General features: G+C 42.3%; 1 protein-coding gene across 1 annotated transcript in view; it reads left to right on the plus strand.

The window, feature by feature from the left end:
• Window positions 1-22,271, plus strand: part of kcnma1a (potassium large conductance calcium-activated channel, subfamily M, alpha member 1a) — a 133,490-nt gene that overhangs the window by 63,630 nt on the left and 47,589 nt on the right. The window contains exons 4-9 of the mRNA XM_053436305.1: window positions 7,220-7,313; window positions 7,955-8,066; window positions 15,349-15,424; window positions 15,941-16,016; window positions 17,312-17,482; window positions 19,157-19,248. Coding sequence (XP_053292280.1) covers window positions 7,220-7,313; window positions 7,955-8,066; window positions 15,349-15,424; window positions 15,941-16,016; window positions 17,312-17,482; window positions 19,157-19,248 — 621 coding nt within the window. The remainder of the gene's footprint in view (window positions 1-7,219; window positions 7,314-7,954; window positions 8,067-15,348; window positions 15,425-15,940; window positions 16,017-17,311; window positions 17,483-19,156; window positions 19,249-22,271) is intronic.

A 22,271-nucleotide genomic window follows, 5' to 3' on the forward strand; every position in this document is an offset into this window, starting at 1 on the left:
TCTCATGCATAGAGAGCGAGCTGTACAAACACAAAGCCTCTCCCTGTAGACATAAGAAAATTAGGCTTGTTAATTGCTTTTGGTTTCCGAGCATGAGCACTGGAGTCGTGCGCGGCCCACATGTGTCGACGCTGTGCATTAGTGCGATGGTGGAACCTGTATCATGAGAGTGAAGTTCCCCCCCGGCTGTCGTCTGGTTAACGCAGATTCTATGCATGAAACACTGATTGAAGTTTAATGAAATAAATTACCGGACGGATAATTTGCCAATCTGATATATATATATATTTTTTTTGTCCTCTCCGTCCTGTCTGTTTATCAAAGTCACCATGGTGATAAAAAGGCCATTTGCTGTGGCAGTTGCCTCATATCCCACAATGCCAAGCGGAAGGGCTATTTTTAGACCACCGCATGAGCTCAGCATGAGCCACACTCACAACACTCAGTTCACTTAATAAATCCCAGAGACATATTCTAAGGATTAAAGTGCCTTCATGATCTTTATGGAATTTGTGGCCACGGTGTCATTTTAAACAAATTCTTCCAGCATGTCACCCATTCAGAATTTGACATGATACACCGATGGCAAATTAAATCATTAGCAGTTCCCATGATCAGTATTCAGCACATCATGGATCATGCACGATTACTAATAGTTATACGTTTGAATTTAATGTAGTTTAAGGATTTAATTTCAAAGCTACTAAAATCACATATCCTCCATCACACGATCCTGTGATTAGTTGAGTTTGAGTTGACTCCACATGTGAACCCCATTGGACGCTGGTTTGAAGCAGACTCAAATAAATAACTCAAATAACTGCTTTCAAACCATTTCAGACACTCAGTAGAATGTATGCCTCAGCCAAGGTCCAACAGCCCCCTAATGGAACCACATTTAAATTCACTAGATATGGATTTTTATTTAGATCTGCACCAAATTGCACCTTAAAGATATATTTAAATCGAGCCTACATGTTTTTCATCAATATCCATTAATTATTCTTTGAGAAATCAATGAAAATGTCTAAAACATCTCACAATGTCAAAGAAAGTAAAAAGGTATATTCCTGAATCCTCCCTTGGATCCTGATCAGCACCGATGTTTTATTGGTTCTTCTGAGAACGTTACAACATCCTTCCATAAACAGTATAAACTGCTCAGTAGTGTTTGCGTAATCCTGCCAATTTATCAGACACGCAAACAAACGCTGATATAAGGAAACACAACCTCCTTGGTGAGGTGACACATTAATCAAGATTAATAGGTCGACAACATCCTCAAACTGGAAATTGATTAGTGCCCTAGTGCTTTCATGTTTCTAATAATTCACTTTTTTACTGTTTCAGTGTTGTGATTAACTCTGAGGCCGGCTTGAAAATCAAACCATTATTTTTATATTTGGATAAGAATTAAAATTCTAAAAAAATTCTCCAGAATTAAGGAATAATTTCAAATGTATCTAGGTCCTAAGGGAAACATTTATTTTCCTTTATGAGGTGATTATTAAATGATAATTGTACTTTATTGATGGGATTCTGTGCTAATTTAGCTTTGAAAGCGCCTGAAATTAGAAGAAATAAAACTGGCAGCACAAACTTCATTCACTCGACAAAGTGAATTGTCGTGCTGATAAGGACTTTTCTCTTTTTGCATATGGCTGAAGCTTTTATATCCTAATTGGTTTGTGTTGAAGAGCGGAGCCATGAAATGTGTGTGTAGCTATTCTACTGAAACTACCGGCTCCGAAATAAATGAACCCAACATGAGCGTGTCATTTCTCTCCTGTAAACATATCACTCTTTAGTTGTTGTTTTCCTTGCTCTTCTTAGATTTAAAATCCTATTTACATTTTTACTGAATCATACAGCCTAATAGGTTATGAAGTTTGGGTTCCTGTTAGTGATGTTCTATTTTCTCTCACAAACTTCTCAAAAAAGAATAACATCCTTTGTGGAGGAGAAGCTTGAAGCAAGATGCACGTCATTTGCATTCAAATGAAAAATTGGAACTGTCTATTTTTAGGCTCCCTGGGGGGGGTTTATTTGTCCGTGTCCCTTGTAGGTGCTGAAGTTTTTCTTATTTTAGTAATGGTGCCTTGACCTAAATCAATCATTGAAGTACCAACCTGGCCTTCTTTCAGCTTCCCCCCCCCCCACCCGCTCTGTCCCTTGCACGTACATGCTCTACCCTCAGGGGAAATACTGCATTTAAGCCAGATACTCAGTGATTTAGCTCACATCACTTTCTAAATGCACCCATGTCTTTCTGTTTGGGGGGGGGGGGGGGGGGTTGTTGTATCTTGTTTGTATGCAGCCGACTTGTGCACTGACAAATGAGACGATGAATCTGCAAGATGCTTATGGGTTTACTCGAGTAACAAGACATTTGTGAGATGGGAGGAATGAGTCAGATTTTGTGTGTTGTGAGCATCAGTCAAGCTGGCAGCAGTGAGTAAGTGTGTGTGTGTGTATGTTGTTGCTCTTGTTTGCTCAGAGGGCAACCTTTCTGTTGCTCCTGCAGCTACAGCCAAGGTCGTGTGCAGGCTAATCAAGGGCTGGCTCCTACCGACTGACTGAAGGTGTTGACGACTATTTTTAGCGCATCATCACCAACATGCTCCTCTGCCCTTGTAAACAAATGAGTTTTACCTTCTCTGCCCGTTTTGTCCGGAGGCAGAGTTCCTCATCAGACAAGGTCAACGTGTGGGAAACATTTTATGTCCCGAAAAATAGCACGTGCTCTGCAGCCTTCCTGCAGGCAGTCCCTGTTCTCTTGTGTGTGTGTGTCAGACTACAAGAGGGTGCACATGTGTGTTTGGTGGTGCGAGGTTAGGACAGTGGCTGGGGAAGTACACAACATTTTACTGAAGTAAAAGTACAAATGAATGGACAGTACTTAAATAAAAGCTGAAGTTTATTTCCATAGCGTCTTTCAAAACCAAAGTGTTTTGCTTCACAGCTCATCAATAAATCAATAAAACAGATAAACAATAAATAAATAAAAGAAGCACATAGTAAATCAGCAACCAAATGAGTTAAAGTAATCATGTACTTGCTTTTAAATATACTAGTATTAAAAGTAAAAGTACTTCCTGAATGTATATTATTCCCTAATTTTCTGAATAAATCTACTTAAGTAAAGTACCAATACATAAATAATGTACAGTAACAAAGTAAAAGCATCATGTTACATGTAACCTTAGAATTGGGTCAAAGAAGGATTATTGCGATGCAAGCATTCACATGTGAATAGTAAAGTTTGTCACAGAAGATTGTGAATCTGTTGGCAATCTATATGTGGCCTGAAACAAAAACATTGTGCCCTATATACAGTTTATTAACTGTATATAGGCAAATTGTCTCCTGTTCCCCTGGGAACTTTGTCCTCTTCCTTTTTTACTGCAACTTTCATGTCCTCCTTCCTTCCTTCCCCTCGCACAACCTCTCTCTGTCTCTCTCTCTCTTTTTGTTCTCACCTCTCTCCTCTTCCCCATAAGGAAGCCAGGAGTAACCCCAGGCTGTGCCGGGGCTCAAGGAGAATTGTGGTGGTCAGATCTATTTTCTGCAGGACACTGGTGTTTAAAGTGACATTGAAACACCTGTACACTGTGATGAAATCTAATACAACGGCCCTGCAATACTGTAACTGCCTCACATTTGTAAGACTAAGCTGTAGTTGTTCACCCCTTGCTACTTGGTTTAAAGGGTATAATGTTACCGGCGCACTTGGATATGACCTAACACACATGTTTAATGCATCTTTGTATTTCCTTTTCATATCAGTTCTCTTTGTTGTGGCACAAGAACAGTTTTTTAACCATGACCTCATGTCTATTTCTTGATTGCTAAAATAACACAATATTATAATGCTTAGTTTGACCAGTTAGTTGATGTTGATGAAGTTGATGTTCAAATTTGGGCTGTACCACACATCGACGTCGGTCACATCACTTATTGTAGTCACACTGATGCCTGCCCTGGACATGTGCTGCAGAATCATCCAATAGGAGCCCATGGACACTGGGGCTAAATCATATAGGCCATAGTTGTTGTTGTAGGTGTGTTGCATTATCCTTATGGAGCTTTTTTAACTGACAAAAGTGACCTCCAGTGGTTAGAAACCTTTTTGATGATGGAGAGTGAACCAAACCAGTAGTTTTTTGGCTGTAAAAACCCAAAACAACGAGCTGAAAGACGATACAATGCTCTGTATCACTGAGGGAGACAGCAGATTATGGGTATAATTCACTGTAGCTTTGTCTTTACAAGTGACACCTCTAAGTTGTGTTAAGTCATTCTAACTTCTGCCCACGAGGTTATTGTTAGTCACTTAGCATTTACGCAAAAATTACTGGATAGATAACGATGAACCTTGTGGAAGGATGTGTTACTTGTCAAGAAGAACACATACAATTTTGGTTTGGATTTTCAACATTTTCTTAAATTTCTCAGAGAATAATTCATGAAGCTGGATGAATAAAAACAGGCGTTTTTTAAGAGGACTGATATTTATAAGTGTGTGCAATTTGGTGCAGATCCAAATAAAAATCTGGATCCAGTTAATTTAAATGTTGTTTCATAAGGGGACTGTAGGAAAATGATGACTCACCATTAGGCAGTCTGTGTGTAGGTGATGAGTCATGAATCTACGCACACATTTGGTTTCTTGCCCTAACTATTTAGTTTTCTTTCTGTAGAGTTATGTTTAATAAGTATTATAGCATCATGTGATACCATATGGTGAGTAACTGTAGATGACTGTTATTGGTTCAACTTCAGAATCCATGTCACCATTTGTATTTAGTTCTAAAAGCTCCACATTCATAGACTTGGGGAACCTCTCCCATCCTTTATGGTGATCTCTATTTACCTTTGTGCTCCTGAGCTTCACAACTGGAGGTCTGCTTAATGTGTCCTCCCACTACTTTAGCTAATGATAAGCTTTACTATAAAATAACTACTACAAAAAGGACCAATTAAAAGCCTTTGCTGTGTGGCGCCGTGCTGGCCGTTATTGAAGATGCTTTAGGTCCCATGACTGTATCTGAGCGATTATTCAGAATTAGGCCAGAGCTCGGCCCGAGGGGAATCGCCACAGTGTCCACTCCAAATGGTGTCTTCAGTGTGGGCCATCTGTGTGTTTGTATATACACTCATATATGCATGTAAGTGCAATTGTATTATGTGTATGTGCCCACTCTTGCCCACAGATCTCTAAGGGTTAGACGAGGTTGTACTTTCAAATCAGGCCGGGGGAGTGAGTGAGGACTGTGTGTAGATGTATGTGTGTGTGTGTGTGTGTGTGTGTGTGTGTGTGTGTGAGATGCCTGGAGACTATATTAAGAAGAGAGGACATTAAGTCACTCAAGCAATGTTGTGTTTGTGTGATGTGTGTGTGCATAGGCTGAATGTATGATTCATGACAGGTTTGTTTTAGCACGCTTGTTTAGTTTGATGCCTGGAGATTCACGTGTAGACACTGGTGGCGAGTAAATAATTGAGTATGTTGGCAGGATCAATGTTTTCTCCTCCGACGGGCTCACGAGCGAATTAAACTGTGTCCAAACTCTGATTATGCCTTCAAACCAAATACCACAACTTTTTTCTTTTTTTTTAAACAAAGGCTTTATAAACAGATACATTCTAATTATCGCGGACATCGGATTTTACATCATCCTAAAGATCACATCAATCCCGAGGCTTTGCTCCAGACAGACATCACACTCGTGAATTAGAAGCTGGATCATCCTCTCGGAGCAATACGTCTCGCCTGGCACGTCCGTACGCGGTCATCCATTATAATGGATCAGAATGTTTGATGTTAACTGGAAGATGATTAAGCCTCGCTGCTCTCTCTACCTCTGGAGGTTCTCATTATGCACCAAACTCTGGATCTCCCGCCGTGCCCCTATGGGCTCCGTGCATACAAACGTATACCCTCATGTTTAATTTGAATGTATGGGACTGGAAACTGTGTACTCTTTTAATAGCCTCGCGTGTGTTCCCTTGCCATCCCATACATTCCCACAGGTCGCCTATAGCCAGTCAAACCATATTGCATATTCATGGTTTTTTCTACCCCCCCGCTGTGGGATTTCCTCATTATTTGATAGCAGAACGCTATAGGCCCGTGACCATAAGAAGAATGGGGAAGGAGCGCAGCCTCTTATTGCTTTTCATGAAACCACTCACAAGCTAATGGTTAATCATCACAGGGGAAACATGAAGATGGATCATCCAGATCATTTACGGCTCATTTGTCATCGTCTGAGGTGATGCTTCAAAAAAAAAAAACGTTAAATGGAGATAGCTATACACTCTGTTTTTTTTCATGGGGGAAAAAAATCTGTTGGAATGTTTGCGTTTGACAGAAGCTGAATTTACTGTCACATCAAAGCAGCTGCTCTTAAAAACCAGTTTCTGTTTATGATGCAGCATCACATGTGACTGACTGCACAGCTAGGTTTGTCCCCCCCTAGGGTTCACAAGAGGAATCGCAGGGTGCTCCTTATGAAATCCTTTAATTGTTACGATTAATTCAAATTAAGTATCACTGTTTTTAATCCTATTTAATCATGGAAATCATAGAAATAGATAGGTTTTTCTGTAACGGGTATACAGATCTCTCCTCTAATGTTATGATAATATTTAACATACAGCGACTACAGATTTCACCTGTGTTAGTGAGCCATACTCAGAATTAAAATCAGAATCACATTTGTTGCCATGTAGATTTTCCACACTGAACTTTCTCTCAGGTGTTTGATGCATAACAAAGAACAGCAAATTATAGTACGTCATAAAAGGAGAAAGATAAAGTCAGGAGCAAGAGCCATAAGTGAAAAAATGTAATATATCAAAATAAAAGTAAAACAATTATTAAAATGTGTAAAATATGAAAATACTGAAATACAAACTGGTATACCAGCTGTGAAAAATGAAGAAACAAAATCACATTCATTACACACACAGTTCCCAGTTTTGTTTATATGTGAGTTTATCATCATGTTAGTACAAATCAGCTCATGGATATTTAACCTTGTAATAATGTTGTTTTCTCTCTCTCTCTCTCTCTCTCTCTCTCTCTCTCTCTCTGTCTTTCTCTCTGTCTCTCTCTCTGTCTCTCTCTCTGTCTCTCTCTCTCTCTCTCTCTCTCTCTCTCTCTCTCTCTCTCTCTCTCTCTCTCTCTCTCTCTCTCTCTCTCTGCTCTCTCCAGTCCTATAGAATCCTGCCAGAACTTCTACAAAGACTTCACGCTACAGGTCGATATGACCTTTAACGTCTTCTTCCTCCTCTACTTTGGCCTGCGGGTAAGCTGGAGCATGCGCATGCACGCTCGTACGTGCACACAAGCAGGCGGCTAACTCATTCAATCTCGGATACTGTGTACTGCCCACAGTTACAGACCTCAATGCAAACAGCACACACGCAGCAATCTGAGCATCATATGAAAGAGTCAAATCTGTAACTTCTTTTAAAATGTCTCCGTAGTAACTCATTGTTGTTATTGGATGTTTTCTTGTACTTCACATAATGAAGAATTTACATTTTCAAACTTTGTTAAAAACATTTTTTGACAGTGTATTTTAACGAGGCGACCAACTCTGCTTACACACAAAAAGACACTTTCACTTGTGCTTCCGCAGCCGTCAGTCTGAAGTGACACTGTTGTGATATAGTTGCCAGAGCAGCGTTCCAACGCAAAAACCCGACATCCCAAATGAATGAGCGCATAACAAATAAAGTCATAAGCTGCTTACACAACACAACCAGACGTTTGTTTGTATGACTCAGCAAGTGCGGAGTGAAGCCCCTTGTCATTCTTTACAGTGTGTCAGCGATGCCAGGGGAAGAGGCAGCGTGCACTTTGACTGGTGGTCTGCGCCGGCGTCTCTTTGTGTGAAACCGAAATCCAGTTGTCATTCTGAATATTTATTTTCCTTTTCGACAGTTCATAGCAGCCAACGATAAGCTGTGGTTCTGGCTGGAGGTGAACTCCGTGGTCGACTTCTTCACTGTTCCTCCTGTGTTTGTCTCCGTCTACTTAAACAGAAGCTGGCTCGGTAAGTCTGTGTAACTCCGTCTCACGAATCCATTATCTCCCTCTCTTCTCTCTTTCCCCCCATTTTCTTAATCAGCTCCACCAACCCCTGCCCCTTCTTTTTAAACTCTTCCTATCTCTCCCTCTGCCTGCCACTCCACCCCCCTCCTCCCCTGTCTCCCCATTACTGGGAGTGTGTCTCCGAGGCCCTGGTGCTCGGGGCTGCTTCCCTCATCATTGGAAGTGACAGGGCTGACTTCCTCTGATGTTTCGGGGAGCACAGACACACAGAACAGAGTGGATGGGCTAATGGGAGCGAGAGTGACTCACAATCTGTATGGACTTGGGCGATTGTGCTGTTCGGTGGAGGACTCGCACCTGGAACAGCCCATTGTGATCCATAACTGCCGTTTAATGGGCTCATTCACACTTTCATGAGAACGATGCACACGCAGAAGCATGTGTCCTCCCAAAATAACCAAACACGCACATTCATGCATGAGCACACTGGAAAACACCCTAACCTGTATTACATAATGACCTACTTACAGGTCATTCATAGTGTTGTGTCCTAAATTACACTGCAGTAACACGAGTTGTTTTTTCTAGCTGTGTTCTTTTTTTGGTTGCACGGCTCCTCTCTTCATTTATAATGCTGCCTTCCACTGTCATCCTGAATTGCAGAAACTCAGCTAAATGCTAATAGAGGCATGACGTTGGACCACCAAGCCTGTCAATTCAGAAAACAAGGCTATCATATCAAACGTAGTTGAAGGAGTTGTGGTTCTTGGAGCAAAAGACACATACATTTGATTAAAGACTTGTTAGTGAACAGAAATATACAGTAAATGCCCATGAAGCCAAACACTGACTTTTAAATGTAAACTCCCTCCAAAGAAACTAAAGGAAGGTCAGTCAGTCACTCCTTCCATTAATAAACCTAAGAGATTCAAGTTTGGCTTAAAGACTGATTATGGCTCAGAACTGCAACTATTTCAATAATTTATTTCGGTACTTTTCAAGAAATGAGGTCACATATTGACAGATAAAAATGTCTTTAAATGTTAGATTTTGTTGAGTTATTTTAAACTGCCGTCACGTATGAAATGAGATGCGTCCATTTCAAACAATATGCACCATAATCCACATACTTCCATTAGGTCCTTTACGTAGATATAGTTGTTAAGCAATACCACCACTAGAGGGTGGCACAGAGACAAGAGTTTCTGACAACAACAAACCTGGCGACGATGGAGGAGTTTGAGAAGGAGGCAAAATCGACTGCCTTGGGAATGACCGGGGTCCAACTCACCAACTCGCAAAGTTTCTCCTCAAAACGTATTTCTATTATTGAAATTTACGCTGCCCTCCATGGTTTTCAGGTGGTAGTGGCTCGAGATTTCTGTATTTGTTAGCTTCAGAGAATGTGCATAGATACAGAAGGGGTCCATGTTGAGCATTATTGATAATATCTGTCATTAATGTCTTTGGAATATCTTTGGAAGACATCACCTTTAATTTCCTCTTTCTTGACTTTACAACGACCAAACGTTTAATAATTAAATTTAGAAAACAAGCAGCAGATAATCAATAATGACAATAATCATTAGTTTCAGGCCCATTGTAGATTGTCTGGCCTGTTTGTTGGACTCCAGAGTTTTTGCCCTCTTGGACTCGTCGTTAAAGCAATGTAAAGTTCAGCATTAACCTTGGTGAGAAGTTTTTCAGAATCCCTGATAAAAAACAATTGTCAGAACCGGACTGTCAGAGATTCTAGGATTTGGGAGACACCCTCTGCCCCGCTGTGTATCTTCCTATCTTCTTGTTACATGCAAACTTGAATCACTTAACTTGTGAAGTTATTTGAGACTCTCTCTAACTTGTCTGATCTGAAGGTTGATGAGGGTTTGTATAAAAAGAAAAAGCTCAGGTGGCCCCTTGGTCACACCGGTTAATAAAGTAGATATATGGCCCAGTAATGTGGTCTCTGGTTTTCCTGATGTAAGGTTTCCTCAACTCCTCTTCAGAAGTTAACAGTGGGTGCTGGGGTCTTGATGAGGATGATGAAAGACTGTGAAATTGTGGTCTGGCTACCGCCTGACATTCTGTGATGAATTACCTGTGAGTATTAAATATCCGGTGTCTGGGGTTGATGCGGAAAGCTAAACCGCCTTTTATTTACTATTCAGCCGAGGAGTTGTTGTGCATAAACAGGACCGAAGGAGTGTGAAGCTATTGTTTTTTAATAGATGCCCTAGATTCATGTGCTGCTCATCTGCATTCCTATTTTTACTACTCTAAGTCTGAAAAGGGAAGAATCTTGAAGTCTGTTTACTGGAGGACGGCATCTCGTGCAAACATTCGTGCCATGTTTTTTGTTGCAGTGTTGGACATGTATAACCACAGTGCACTGAGGGCAGTAGGGTAACACAACTCCCGCCTGCATTGCTTAAGTGTGTGTTTATCGGCGGTGTGCGTTTCCACGTGTTAAAGGCTACATGGTGTTGCAGTTATAAAATTAACCGTGTGAAGGCCTTGGGTTGGATCCAGTGTGGCCTAACAGGCTGGTGATAGCTTGCAGAATACTAATGGGACCAGTGGATGTGTCTGTTAATATTCAGGCTACAAGGAGCCGGGGCTGGAATCGTGATTAGCTGCTTGTACACTGTGTTCATATGGAGATGGGGGATGTATAGTGCCATGTTTTGACAGGAACAAAAGCTCAATTCATTGAAGTAAAAGTCTAAAAGGGAAAATGACACCAATAGATGGTTAGTTAATCTTCTTCTACTCTGAGATGGCAACGTCTGACAGTCAGTGATGTGTAAATGACATGAAATGACTCTATGGTAAGCGTGACACAGCCAGAACAGTTTTTCCTCATAATCAATAAACCAATCCATAACTGCTGTTACTTTCATGTTGTTTTTTTCACGCAGTTTAACCAGCACCCGGCCCATATCTCTTCAATCCCTGTCTCCCTTCATTGGCTGCCAGTTAAATTTACTATTGATTTTAAGATCCTTTTGATAACTTTCATAGCTCAGCACAGTCTGACCTCCAGTTATATTACTGAGCCTCTAACTCCCTATGCTCCAAGCTGTGGCCTAAGATCCAGCCAACACTTGCTAGTAGATCTTATTCGGCTGGAAACTAAGGTTGAACTGGCTTTTTTCACTTCAGGGCCCCAAGGCACGGGAACTCTGCGCCTGAGGAGATTAGACTTACCACCAGTGTTTTTAAATCATTGCTTGAAACATATTCTTATATTTAAGTCTTTTAAAGCCTGATCTTCACTGGTTTTTAACAGGCCTTTTGTTTTCTTTCTTATTTTTGTTTTATCAAGCTATACAGTTAACAGTAAACAAGGAATGACGTAAACGTGTAATTTACGGAATCAGGAATTGTGCTCGGATGTTGTAAATATAATCAGCCTATTTATGTAAATAGCCGTCCCTGACTTAGAAAAATTCATCTGCCACTGATTATTATTAATATCGTTGTATTGTCCCCCAGCTTGCTTTGTTAGAGGGATGCCAGGGTGGTTATCAGCGTGTTTTGTGCTCCGTGCTCCCAATGGATTAGTTCATATTTTCTTGTAATACATCATAATTACACTACCTCTCATTTGCTGCATGAGGGGACCAATGGAGATCCAGTGAAGGTGTGCTTAGAAATGTACAAAAGACCAGTAATAGGCTGGTGGCCCTGTTCTGAGTGGTGCTATATCTGCCCATGCACTCCACATCCGAAGAAGTCCACGCTGTGTGCATTTCAAGTTATGCTCTCTCTGCCTCTGCAAATTGGACATTGATTAAGAGGAGGGGAACGATGTGCGGCTAATGTAAGAGGGCATGCAGAGTTCTTCCCTGGAAAAGGGAATTAATCTCTTTTAACTACTTGAACCGAGCATCGCTCCCAAGAGAGTCCCAGCAGTGTGGGATTAGCATTAGGCTGTTGAGAGATGCTAGTGTGGCTACTGAGCCCCAGCTCTCAGCAGCCGGTCACTTTACCTCACACTCTCCTCCTTAATCACTAAAAACCTGCAGGGAACTGATAAAAGCGTTTGGGTTATTTCAGGAAAATCTAATATCGGCATTTAAAAAATAATCATGACATCTAGATTGTTGTTTTCTGAACCTTAAATTGTGTTGATGTTGTGCACTGGCTCTTCAGGATGTACAGTACAGTAACCACCAGGCAAGGCTGAGATTATAACTCGCTACTGCCCCCTAGTGGTGCTTTAGCGTGTTGTATTTTGATCCCATATGCTGCGGTTGATCCCTTGTGTTTTCCTGCTGAAAGAGGCTTACGGTACCTGACAGGGGCACGAGTGCATCTGCCTTGTATGGCCCTTCAGTCGCTGGCAGGACGCCTCTGTGCACCTTCAGGGGAGGGAAATCTGTGGGAATTTAAGCCTCTTTGCTGCAGCAAGGCAAGTTCATTAGTTTGCATTGCCCTGCCTGAGTGGTTGCATTATTGTACAGGCAATGAGTTGAGTTATATATCCCTGTGATGGAAAAAAAAATAAAAGGGTTTTGAGTGTCTATACATCACAGGTTTGTACCATTTATACATGAGTGTGTGTATGTAGGGAAGTGTAGTGTGGTGTAATCTAATCCTGGCTGAGTGGACTGTCAGTATTATCCCAGATGAACAGCCAAATCGGCTGCTCTGCCAGCACATGTGACACTCGGGCTCAAAAAGCCTCAATGAAGTAACGGTGGGCACAGAATAGGAAAAAACTATTTTTTGAATGAGCATCTGTCTGTTTACACGTGCCTATGTGTGTTTGTGTGCTCTTGTACAGCCATCTTTGTGAGGACCAGTTTGAGCCTACAACCTACAGAGCTAGAACATTTTTGGAAAGTGAGGACCTTTAGGCCGGTCCTTACTTTGTGACTCCCTTTAATGGACTCTTTGGGTGTAAAGACTTGGTTTTAGGGTTAGAATTAGGTTTGGGTTAGGTTAAGGGTCAGGCAGTTAGTTTGGATGGTTAGGGTCAGGGGCTAGGGAATGCATTATGCCAATGAGTGTCCTCACTAAGACAGCTCTACAAACATGTGTGTGTGTGAGTACAATAGGCTTTAAAATGTGTGGGAAAGAGATTTCCTCATTCATGAACACGTGCTCAGAGGACCAGCATTTCCTTGAGACTTAGGCAACATGCAAACAGACACACACACAATTTGTGCTGCTATGTTTGTGAATACGCTGTAGTGACTTCTGCTGCATTCACATCCTCTGTAGGCAAATAACATACTTAGTTCCGTGAGACCAGATTTTTGTCCCCAGATGGGAAGCCAGTCCCCGAATGTGCACATACATCTGCACACACACAGATGTACACACAGTGGGCACAAACACAGATCCTTCACGCTGGATGAGAATTACTCAGGTCCCAGTGGCTTCCATCACTGCTATTCGTGTGTATAATTCCTCTATATATTCCCTTATAGTTCCTACTTATTTACAGAAATGTTCACTATGTTCCAGCAGATATTTATCAATTGACAAAGGCACAGAGCTTAGACAAGCACCACCTGCACCCTTCTAAATATAGCTGCCTTTCAAATTCCTTTTGTTGCGAAATATGAGCATAGACATTAACATGATTCATATATCCTATTTGATCTTCCTCAGCCCATTTCACAGATTGACTCCACATACTGATACACACATCTGCTATAATATATTATTTTGATCAATTTGTTAGCCTTTTTTTAAAGAATGATTAGAATTGGATGTACACCTCTTTTTTACATGACTTGTCACAAACCTCTGACTTGTTTCTTAGTTTCTATCTTAGTTTGTATATAATAATGTCAAACAGGAGATTCCTGCTTTGGAAGTCAACGGCCTTGAGGTTCGACAAGTGGATCCTTAATCTGCCAGAAGTTTTTCCGTGTCAAACACAATTGTTTGAGATTCCCCTGTGGAAACAGGACACTCATTTTGAAATCAGGATTATTGTTTTTTGTTCTCCATCATTTTCAGTTCTGATAATCCATGGCAGCGTTCGGGATTTCTTTCTTTCTGTTTTTTTTGGAGCCTGTTTTCTTTTTAAACAGGCTCAACGCAGCTTTGGCGATGTGAACAAAGCTCCAGAAGGGTTAATAGTAAATCACTGGAAAGGGGAATGAAAAAGGTAAATCTGTTTGAGTTTAGGGGATTATAGACAAAAAAAAAATCTATCTTTATCAGAGCTGACATTTTTCACACAGGGACACATGCCTTGGCGAGAATGACATGATGAGACAAACAATACGATTCCTTTTTGTCTGCAGGAGTGACCACCAATTTATTTTGCTTTAAAAATTGATTTTATTAACAGTGGTGTGGATTAGAAGAAGACATCGAGGGGGTCTTGCTTTTACTGGGTCTTTTTCCAGAGGCGCTTTTGGATCGCTGATTTTTTAATCCCCATCTTGACCTTCGGAGGAAAGGAATCCCTCGTGTCGCATTTCTTCTTAAACAATGATTCCTTCGAGGTTTCTCATGTACCGACGCACTCCCAGTGACAATCCCGTGGAGACGCCCCAAGAGACGTGGCGGCGAAAGAAGTCCTCTAGCGAGCTCTTTCAGAACGGGTACAGGGTGAGGCAGGGCCATCATGGGCAGGAGGACAGAGGAAGGCAGGCAGGGTTTTACCATTCAGTCTGGGCCGGTTTACTGGTCCTCTGCAGCTGGGGTAAGGGCATTCATGTCAGCATACAGTGTGTGCGTGTGTGTTAGCTGGACATGTCCTCAGAATCTGGTTTCATATGAGGAGTGACCGAGAGGATCAAGCTGGTTGGTTTTGAAACATGTTTGGTGACAAGCATAGGGCCACTGTCTTATATTTGCAAGTGTTACACTGAGTTTTTCCATTTGGGTTCACGTCACTTTTCGTCACTCAAACTGACATAGACAGAGAATCAAGAACTCGCACACAGACACACACACACACACAGACACACACACAAACCTTCCATCGGGATCTATCGTGTTATGTAAGACAATGAGGCAGGTGTCACATTGTTCTATAATCCCTCAGCGAGCTGCTCTTGGATTTGTGTAAAGTAGGACACACAATGTTCAGCATAAATTATTATGAGTAACACGTATATTTCTTACATCATCTTCCTGTGTCTTACAAACTATATTTTGCATCCTGTGGTGCTCTGTGATGCTCAAGCACTGAAGAAAAACATATGGACCACAGTGTACTATCTGATACAAGCTGATACAATGCTAATTATCATGTATAAATGCATTTTCTAATCTCTGCTCTTCTCTCCCACTCTCTGTCTCCTCTCTCACAGGTTTACGATTCTTGAGGGCACTGAGATTGATACAGTTCTCTGAAATCTTACAGTTTCTGAATATCTTAAAAACAAGGTGAGAATAAATCTCTCTCCTCGTTCACAGGAAACTCGTCCAATCTCCATCCGATCTCCTCTTCACTGTTATTAGCTCTGCAGCAGCATAGTGATGTGTGACACTGGAGTTAGAGTCAAGAAACTGGAGGAAGAGTTCATTTTAAGTTCTGTACATCACGTGGCATCGTCAGAAATTCTAAGCACAGTTTAAGTACAATAAAATAAATAATGGTGGGTTATACATTGTCACAATATATGTAATCATAACTCTATACCTGCAACATCTGTACAGATGCATGTACTGCAAATTAAATTATCAGATACTTAATTGGAAGTTGAATTCAAACTATTATCACCATTCTGTTTGTAATTGGGATTTTTATTATCCTTTTCATTATTTCAATAGTATAGTATAGTGTTTCTATCGTAGTTATAGTATTAGTAGTATTTAGTATTGTAGTCCAACCTCTACCATCCTGGCTCTCACGTCACGACTAATTTATCCTACTAATATTCTTCTTCTCCTTCCATTTAGCAATTCCATCAAGCTGGTTAACCTGTGCTCCATCTTCATCAGCACATGGCTCACAGCTGCAGGATTCATACATTTGGTAAGTGGACAGATGTGAGGAGCCAGTGGGGTCCAGTGATTAATGGGCCGGAGAGAAAGTTCACTGACAAACTGACGGGTCCAACATCACCAGGGCACCTGGTGCTTTTAACAGTCTCCTTCAATTGGAAGAAACGACAGTGTAATGACATTGTTTCACACTCTTCCACGTTGGGATGCACTGTCCCAACTTTAAACCACTAATAAAGATTTAGTAACTTAAATTAATTGTATTTGACTATAGCTATTTCCTATCTGATAAAAGTATTCTGTTTATTCCAAATATAAAATCTGTCTACTCTGTGAACCTCATTAGAATACTTTTATATGTAGTTATTAGTATAATAACTCAGTGGATGTCTATAGTGGTAGAAACATTGGATTCCATAAATACATTAATAAAGGAAGGAGATGAAATGTGGATAAGTTAAAGCCAAACTTCTTCTGCTTGATAAAGAGAGTTTACCTCCGGTATTGATCGGTGAATCCCCAGTATGCAGTCATGAATAGGAAGTGGATAAATTATCACTAAAAGTCAGAGGGCAAACAACAAAGTGAGTGGCTTAGCATTCGCACATATTGTGCATGTCAGCAACAACTGAGGGTAAAATAGAGCAGGTCATCCAATAATTGGAAGGTCAGTGGTTTGATTGGGCTCCAGTCCAAGTTCACTGAGATACTGAATCCCCCAAAACTGCCCCTAATGATGTAGCAGCAGTATATATGTTCAAACTATAAAGTCAAAACAAGATACATATTAAACTAGAATGGCAGCGCATACCTCGGCCACGCACACGCTCATTGATATCAGTTCACTAGATTTGCCAGAATTTTTTTTTCAAGATCCATGAATTATTCCCTGGGAAAATGGGAGAAATGTTGAAAAATGCCATGTATCACAATGTTGACCGAAACCAATCCTTCCACCTTCAAGCTTTATGAACGTTAATTTATTAGTTTTTTGTGTAATCTAACAAACAAACAAACAAACAAAGGGTGAATATATAACTTCATGGAAGGGAATTTAAACTATATTCAATTATTGTGTCTTAAGTGTTTTAAAATGTGTGTTTGTAGCTCTGCTCCAGCATTAAACTGTTTTAACCACTAGATGGTAGCATAAGCTCAATATATAATATCATACACAGCTCATACTCAGATTAGTGCATGAGCACATGAAGCTGGTTTTAATCAGACTCGACGAAATAGTTTCTTTTCATTGCAAAAAAAACTTTGTTTACAAATCAGCGTTCGGAGTCAAATCTAATTATCTTTCTCTCCCTCTGCGATTTCCAGGTGGAAAACTCGGGGGATCCTTGGGAAAACTTCCAAAATTCCCAGTCACTTTCCTACTGGGAATGTGTCTACTTGCTGATGGTAACCATGTCCACGGTTGGCTACGGGGACGTCTATGCAAAAACCACCTTGGGGCGTCTGTTCATGGTCTTCTTCATCCTCGGTGGATTGGTAAAATCCAGCTTTTTTCTTTCTCCCCTTTCCCCCCCTCTCCCCTCCTCCTAAACCCCGACCCCTGCTCCCCTGTATCCCCCAAAGTGACACATATTGGCAAGGGAATAAAAAGTTGCATTTAATACTTTTACTATTATGTGTATATTCTAGCTTTGTTTTAGTTATAAACTGTTAGAACTATGCTGCCTGTACCAGTTATTTATTTAGTCACAGTTGTAACCCTCTGTTCAGCCTTCTGTATCTTGTCTGCTGTAGTCCCAGTACCATGTGCTCCTTCGTCCCCCCTCCCCTCCCCTCACGTCTCTCCCCCGCATACCTTCGATTAGAGTATAAGCTTTTCTGTCTGATAATGTTGTTACTGTTCTCTTAAAAGCAGTTGCGGTTTCAGGACACCCCCCCCCCCTCCTGTGTCTCTTCCCACAATTCCAACAAACACAGGGGCAGGGAGATGAAGCTTAGGCCAGCCTGACTGTTACCATAGCAACAGCAGTCTTCCCCCCCCCTCCCTCTCACCTTCCTCAGATCTGTCGGGCCGCCGCCATTATAGTAACTCGCACACGAGCGCGGCGCACACACACACCTGTGAGCACTCACACACACACCTGCACACACTTGCATACCAAATATCCTGTCTCCTCCATCTTCTCCCGCAAAAAAAAAAGAAAAGAAAACGGAAGATCCAGCCAAATCGCACTTACCGCATTCGGCCATTACCGCTCGGCACTGATGACCTGCAGCTGCGCCGACGTGCACCGTGTCGTGGCCATGGTGATAGGTTGTGTGTTTTCCTCGGCGTTGAGAGCTCTGGAAGTCTTTAGGCTCGGGCCTCAAGCTGCTTCCTATCAACGGCAGCGGCTGAATAATGACTCCCGGCTGCCGATACTTCCAGGGCCCGGAATCATTTCAAAGCCCACGTCATTTCACATTACCCCCCCCCCCACTAACGTATAGGTAAACTCTGCGAGCATGAGATAAGTGCGTGTTTACCACGGGATGTCTTTGTTTTGTTTTTTTTCATTGGAGATGTAAGCGTAGATGAGCAGTGTCAGCGAGCAGCCCCCGTTGTTAGCTGGTAAACTTAAACGCGACCCCCCCCCCCCCCCCCCCCCCCCCCCCCCCGTCCTGCGCGAAAGGGCTGTGAACCTTTTGCAAAATGCATCCAGCTCATTTTCCAGCCCAAACTAAACAAAAATGAGTCTTAATGTGTTTTGCAGCTGCGGACCATCAGGTGGGCCTATTCAAATCAACCTGCCACATCCTCTGTGTTTGTTGGACGAAACATGGCACATAGGTTTTTTTATTTAACTCTCCCTCAGCTCTCAAACGTCTGCTGTCCGGAAAGGTTGCGGGTGCTATCGCAGACTGAGCTCTCATCAGCTGTGACAAAAATTCTCGCCCACCGACTTAATCTCCTGCTAAACTGGGGCTATTTCTTTCTCAACAGCTAAATTATAAAAACAAATTTTGCTATATTTGAAAGTCTCTCTCATTCATGGGAAGTTCAGCAAGCCTCTTCAGACAATGAGAGAGTTTGTCTTTCATTTCAATAGCAGATTAATAATCTTCTCCCCTCAGAAATCTGGACTCATGCACCAGTTCTCCCCACCATCCACTCTGTGGCGTAGTAGTCTCTTTTTTAGTCTCTTCTTCTGTCTCCTATCTTCTCCTTAGGCCATGTTTGCCAGCTACGTCCCTGAAATCATAGAGTTAATAGGAAACCGCAAGAAATATGGTGGTTCCTATAGTGCGGTTAATGGGAGAAAGTAAGTATTCCAGATGGTTCTGCTGTTTTTCTGTGTGCGGTAGAACCCTCTCTGCATGCCTTTTTCTTTTTTCTGTTCCATGCATGTAGGCCATGTTTGCTCGCTACGTGCCAGAAATTGCTGCTCTCATCCTTAATCGGAAGAAATACGGAGGGAGTTATAACTCGACACGAGGCAGAAAGTAAGTTGAAATCCAGACAAGGTGTGGTTGTGTGACTCAAGTGCGCCCCCCCCCCTCCCTCTGAAGTTTTATAGATACTGGGGGTTAGTCAACTTGATTATCCTTAGAGCAGTTACATTAAAGTCACACAGCGTGACTGGAGACCTTGGCCATCAGGACACACATGTCCATGCCCCCCGTAATCTCTCGCTCTCTCGCTCTCATTCTCTCTCTCTCTCTCTCTCTCTCTCTCTCTCTCTCTCTCTCTCTCTCTCTCTCTCTCTCTATCTCTTTCTCTCTCTTTCTCTCTCTCTCTCTCTGTCTTCTTCTTCTTCTACCCTTCTCTACATCTTTCTCTCTCTCTGTCCTTGTGTGCCGTTCATCTTCTTCCTTTTCCTCCTTGAAACATCTCGTGTTGCGCTTTAATTTGGACAATAGAGCTTTCATGACTAACTACACTTTAGACTTGCAGAATACTAAACTGTGGTGCTCCTGTGCAATATGTCCGCTCCCAGTGTCTTGTCCCATTCCTGCCATTTATACAGTTTTGCCTATAGGGATGAATTAGAATATTAATCCAACAAAATGAAAGAAAATAGTCATGAAACCCCTACTCTCCGCTTTTGGGATTTTTTTTCCACAAGAAAATAGATTTAAAACATCTGCAAGTGCATTATTATTGGTGGTCTTTTAAAGTATCATCAATCTCAATGAGCATTGCAGGATACAATTTCTTTTTCTTGATTAGTTTTGTTTTTGCACGTTTTAAGAAATTACTTTTCCTCAGCTGCATCATTCTGGCATGTTCTCTATGACCTGCTGTCTTGCCGCTTTTTCGCCCATGTGCGAAAAAGCCGGCTTCCTGTCATCTGTCACCGCTCGCCCCATCGCATCATCAATGCCTGACATGACTCTGGCCCTGATCTTCAGTCAGCTCCCACACCCTGAATGCTGGATGCCTCCCTCTCATTGGAGGCTCTCAATTGTTCTTGGCTTGCCTTGTCTGCTTGGGACCCGGTGCTCGCCTGTTCTCCTGCTTATGTGGTGGTGGTGGTGCTGGTGGAGTGCTTCTCCGGAGGCTCCTGTGATTTATGTACCGTGTGTGTGTTGTTGCCCTCTCACAGCAGAGGCTCCAGTGCACTGTGAAGTGTGTGTGACACTGTACTGTTTGTACCAGGATGACCACAGTACTCATTGCGCAGTACTGTTCTCCTCCCCCCCCCGTGGCTCAAACCTTACTGATACTCAGCACACAGATTTTATTTTAAAAATCCAAATGTGGTGTTTCCACAGCAGGGAGGGTCGACTCTTTCTTTTCCTTTTCTTCTCCTTTCTTTTTTGTCTCTGGCACTCACCATCTATTACTCTCCTGTCTTCTCCTCCTCACTCTCTCGTTTCCAATCATCGGTTTCGGCATTCCTCGGGAGTCAGCAGTAGAGCGAGGCATTCGGAAAAAAGCCTTTGTTCGATAATGTTTGCCTGTCACTGGGAGAAGATTGATGAAATGTTATGTTTGGCCGGTCGTCCCAGCCCAGACTGGCGGATGGGTGTTGATAGAAACCCTTGTCAAAGCCGAGGATAGTTTCTCCCTCGCACTTTATTTCCTCCTTCCATCTCTTTTCCTGGTCAGACCTTCAGTGCGAGTCTATCGTAACAATCAGAGGATACCCCGCCGACCACATGGGATTAGAGTGGCAACGGGCTCTTTGCATTATCACTTAGATAAATGAATGTAAACATATAAAGAGTACGTGTTTACATGGATCGGACCTGACGCGGAGAAAAAAAAAAAATAGGTTTGTCATGTGGGTTTCGTTCGGTGCATTATCATTAAGCAGCTGTCATCACACAAAAAAAAGTCTATCAGGGAAATGAGATTAGGAGATTACAAGTATCCAACTGATTACAGAGCTCCTAAACAATGAGGTCACGGCGCGCTGTGAAGTGTTTTAAAAACGAAGCCCTCATTTGATCTCTCTGCCTGGCTTCTGTCATTCGAAACAGGCCTCGAAGGTTATTTGGAAGTGAGAGGCACTCATTGGATCCATGCTGGATTTCTGTTTGATGCTAGCGCCGCGTACGGCCCTCTGTGCAGTGTAGCGCGCATCCGCGAGCGCGTGCAGTGACAGCTCTCAGCCCGGCGCGTACGCCCGACATAATAATGACAACTGTTGCATTCTGTTGGCGCCCGCTGCACCCGGGGCTCTGTGGTTTCCATTATGGCTCCATGGTTTGCATTAGCGCCGACTTCAGCAGAGGGGTTGGCACGGAATCTGGCCTCAACCCTGGCTGAACTCTGACACGCACCTTTGAACGTCCTCGCAGCTCCAGGCGTGCAGACCCAGAGACTCCCACACTGGTGGGCGCAAACAAACGCCCTCTCTAACATAATGGTGGAAGTGGGAAACTACAAAATTACACATGGCCTGACTTATTCTCCACATTGATTAGAGGAGATGAGATTTCTCTCAATGCCGACAGACAAAATAAGAAAGGAAAAAGCAACACTCTCACTACGACAGCCCGTTTCAACACTGGCCGAAGGATTAGAGCAGTATGAAGTCCCTGACCTCTGTTGCTGATGTTTGAGCTCTTTGTTTGTACATTTTTGTGTTTGGTGCATTCCCTGTATACTGCATGTCTTTGTGTGCCCGCTCCGTGATTCCCTTTTGCATCGTACGTGATTGTGTGCATCTCTTTTTTTTGTTTTGTTTTTGGTTGTCGGGTGTGGTTTTCTTGTGTTGAAAAAAATCGTAGCTCTAGTTGTGCTCTATTTATTGTTTTCCTAGTTGTTTCCATGGCTTAAAGTGCACTTAACATTCAGGTCGACCAGAGGGGAGGTATTTTGTTTGTGATGAAATGG

This window comes from Pleuronectes platessa, chromosome 12 (genome assembly GCF_947347685.1).
Source record: "Pleuronectes platessa chromosome 12, fPlePla1.1, whole genome shotgun sequence".
NCBI lineage: Eukaryota > Metazoa > Chordata > Actinopteri > Pleuronectiformes > Pleuronectidae > Pleuronectes > Pleuronectes platessa.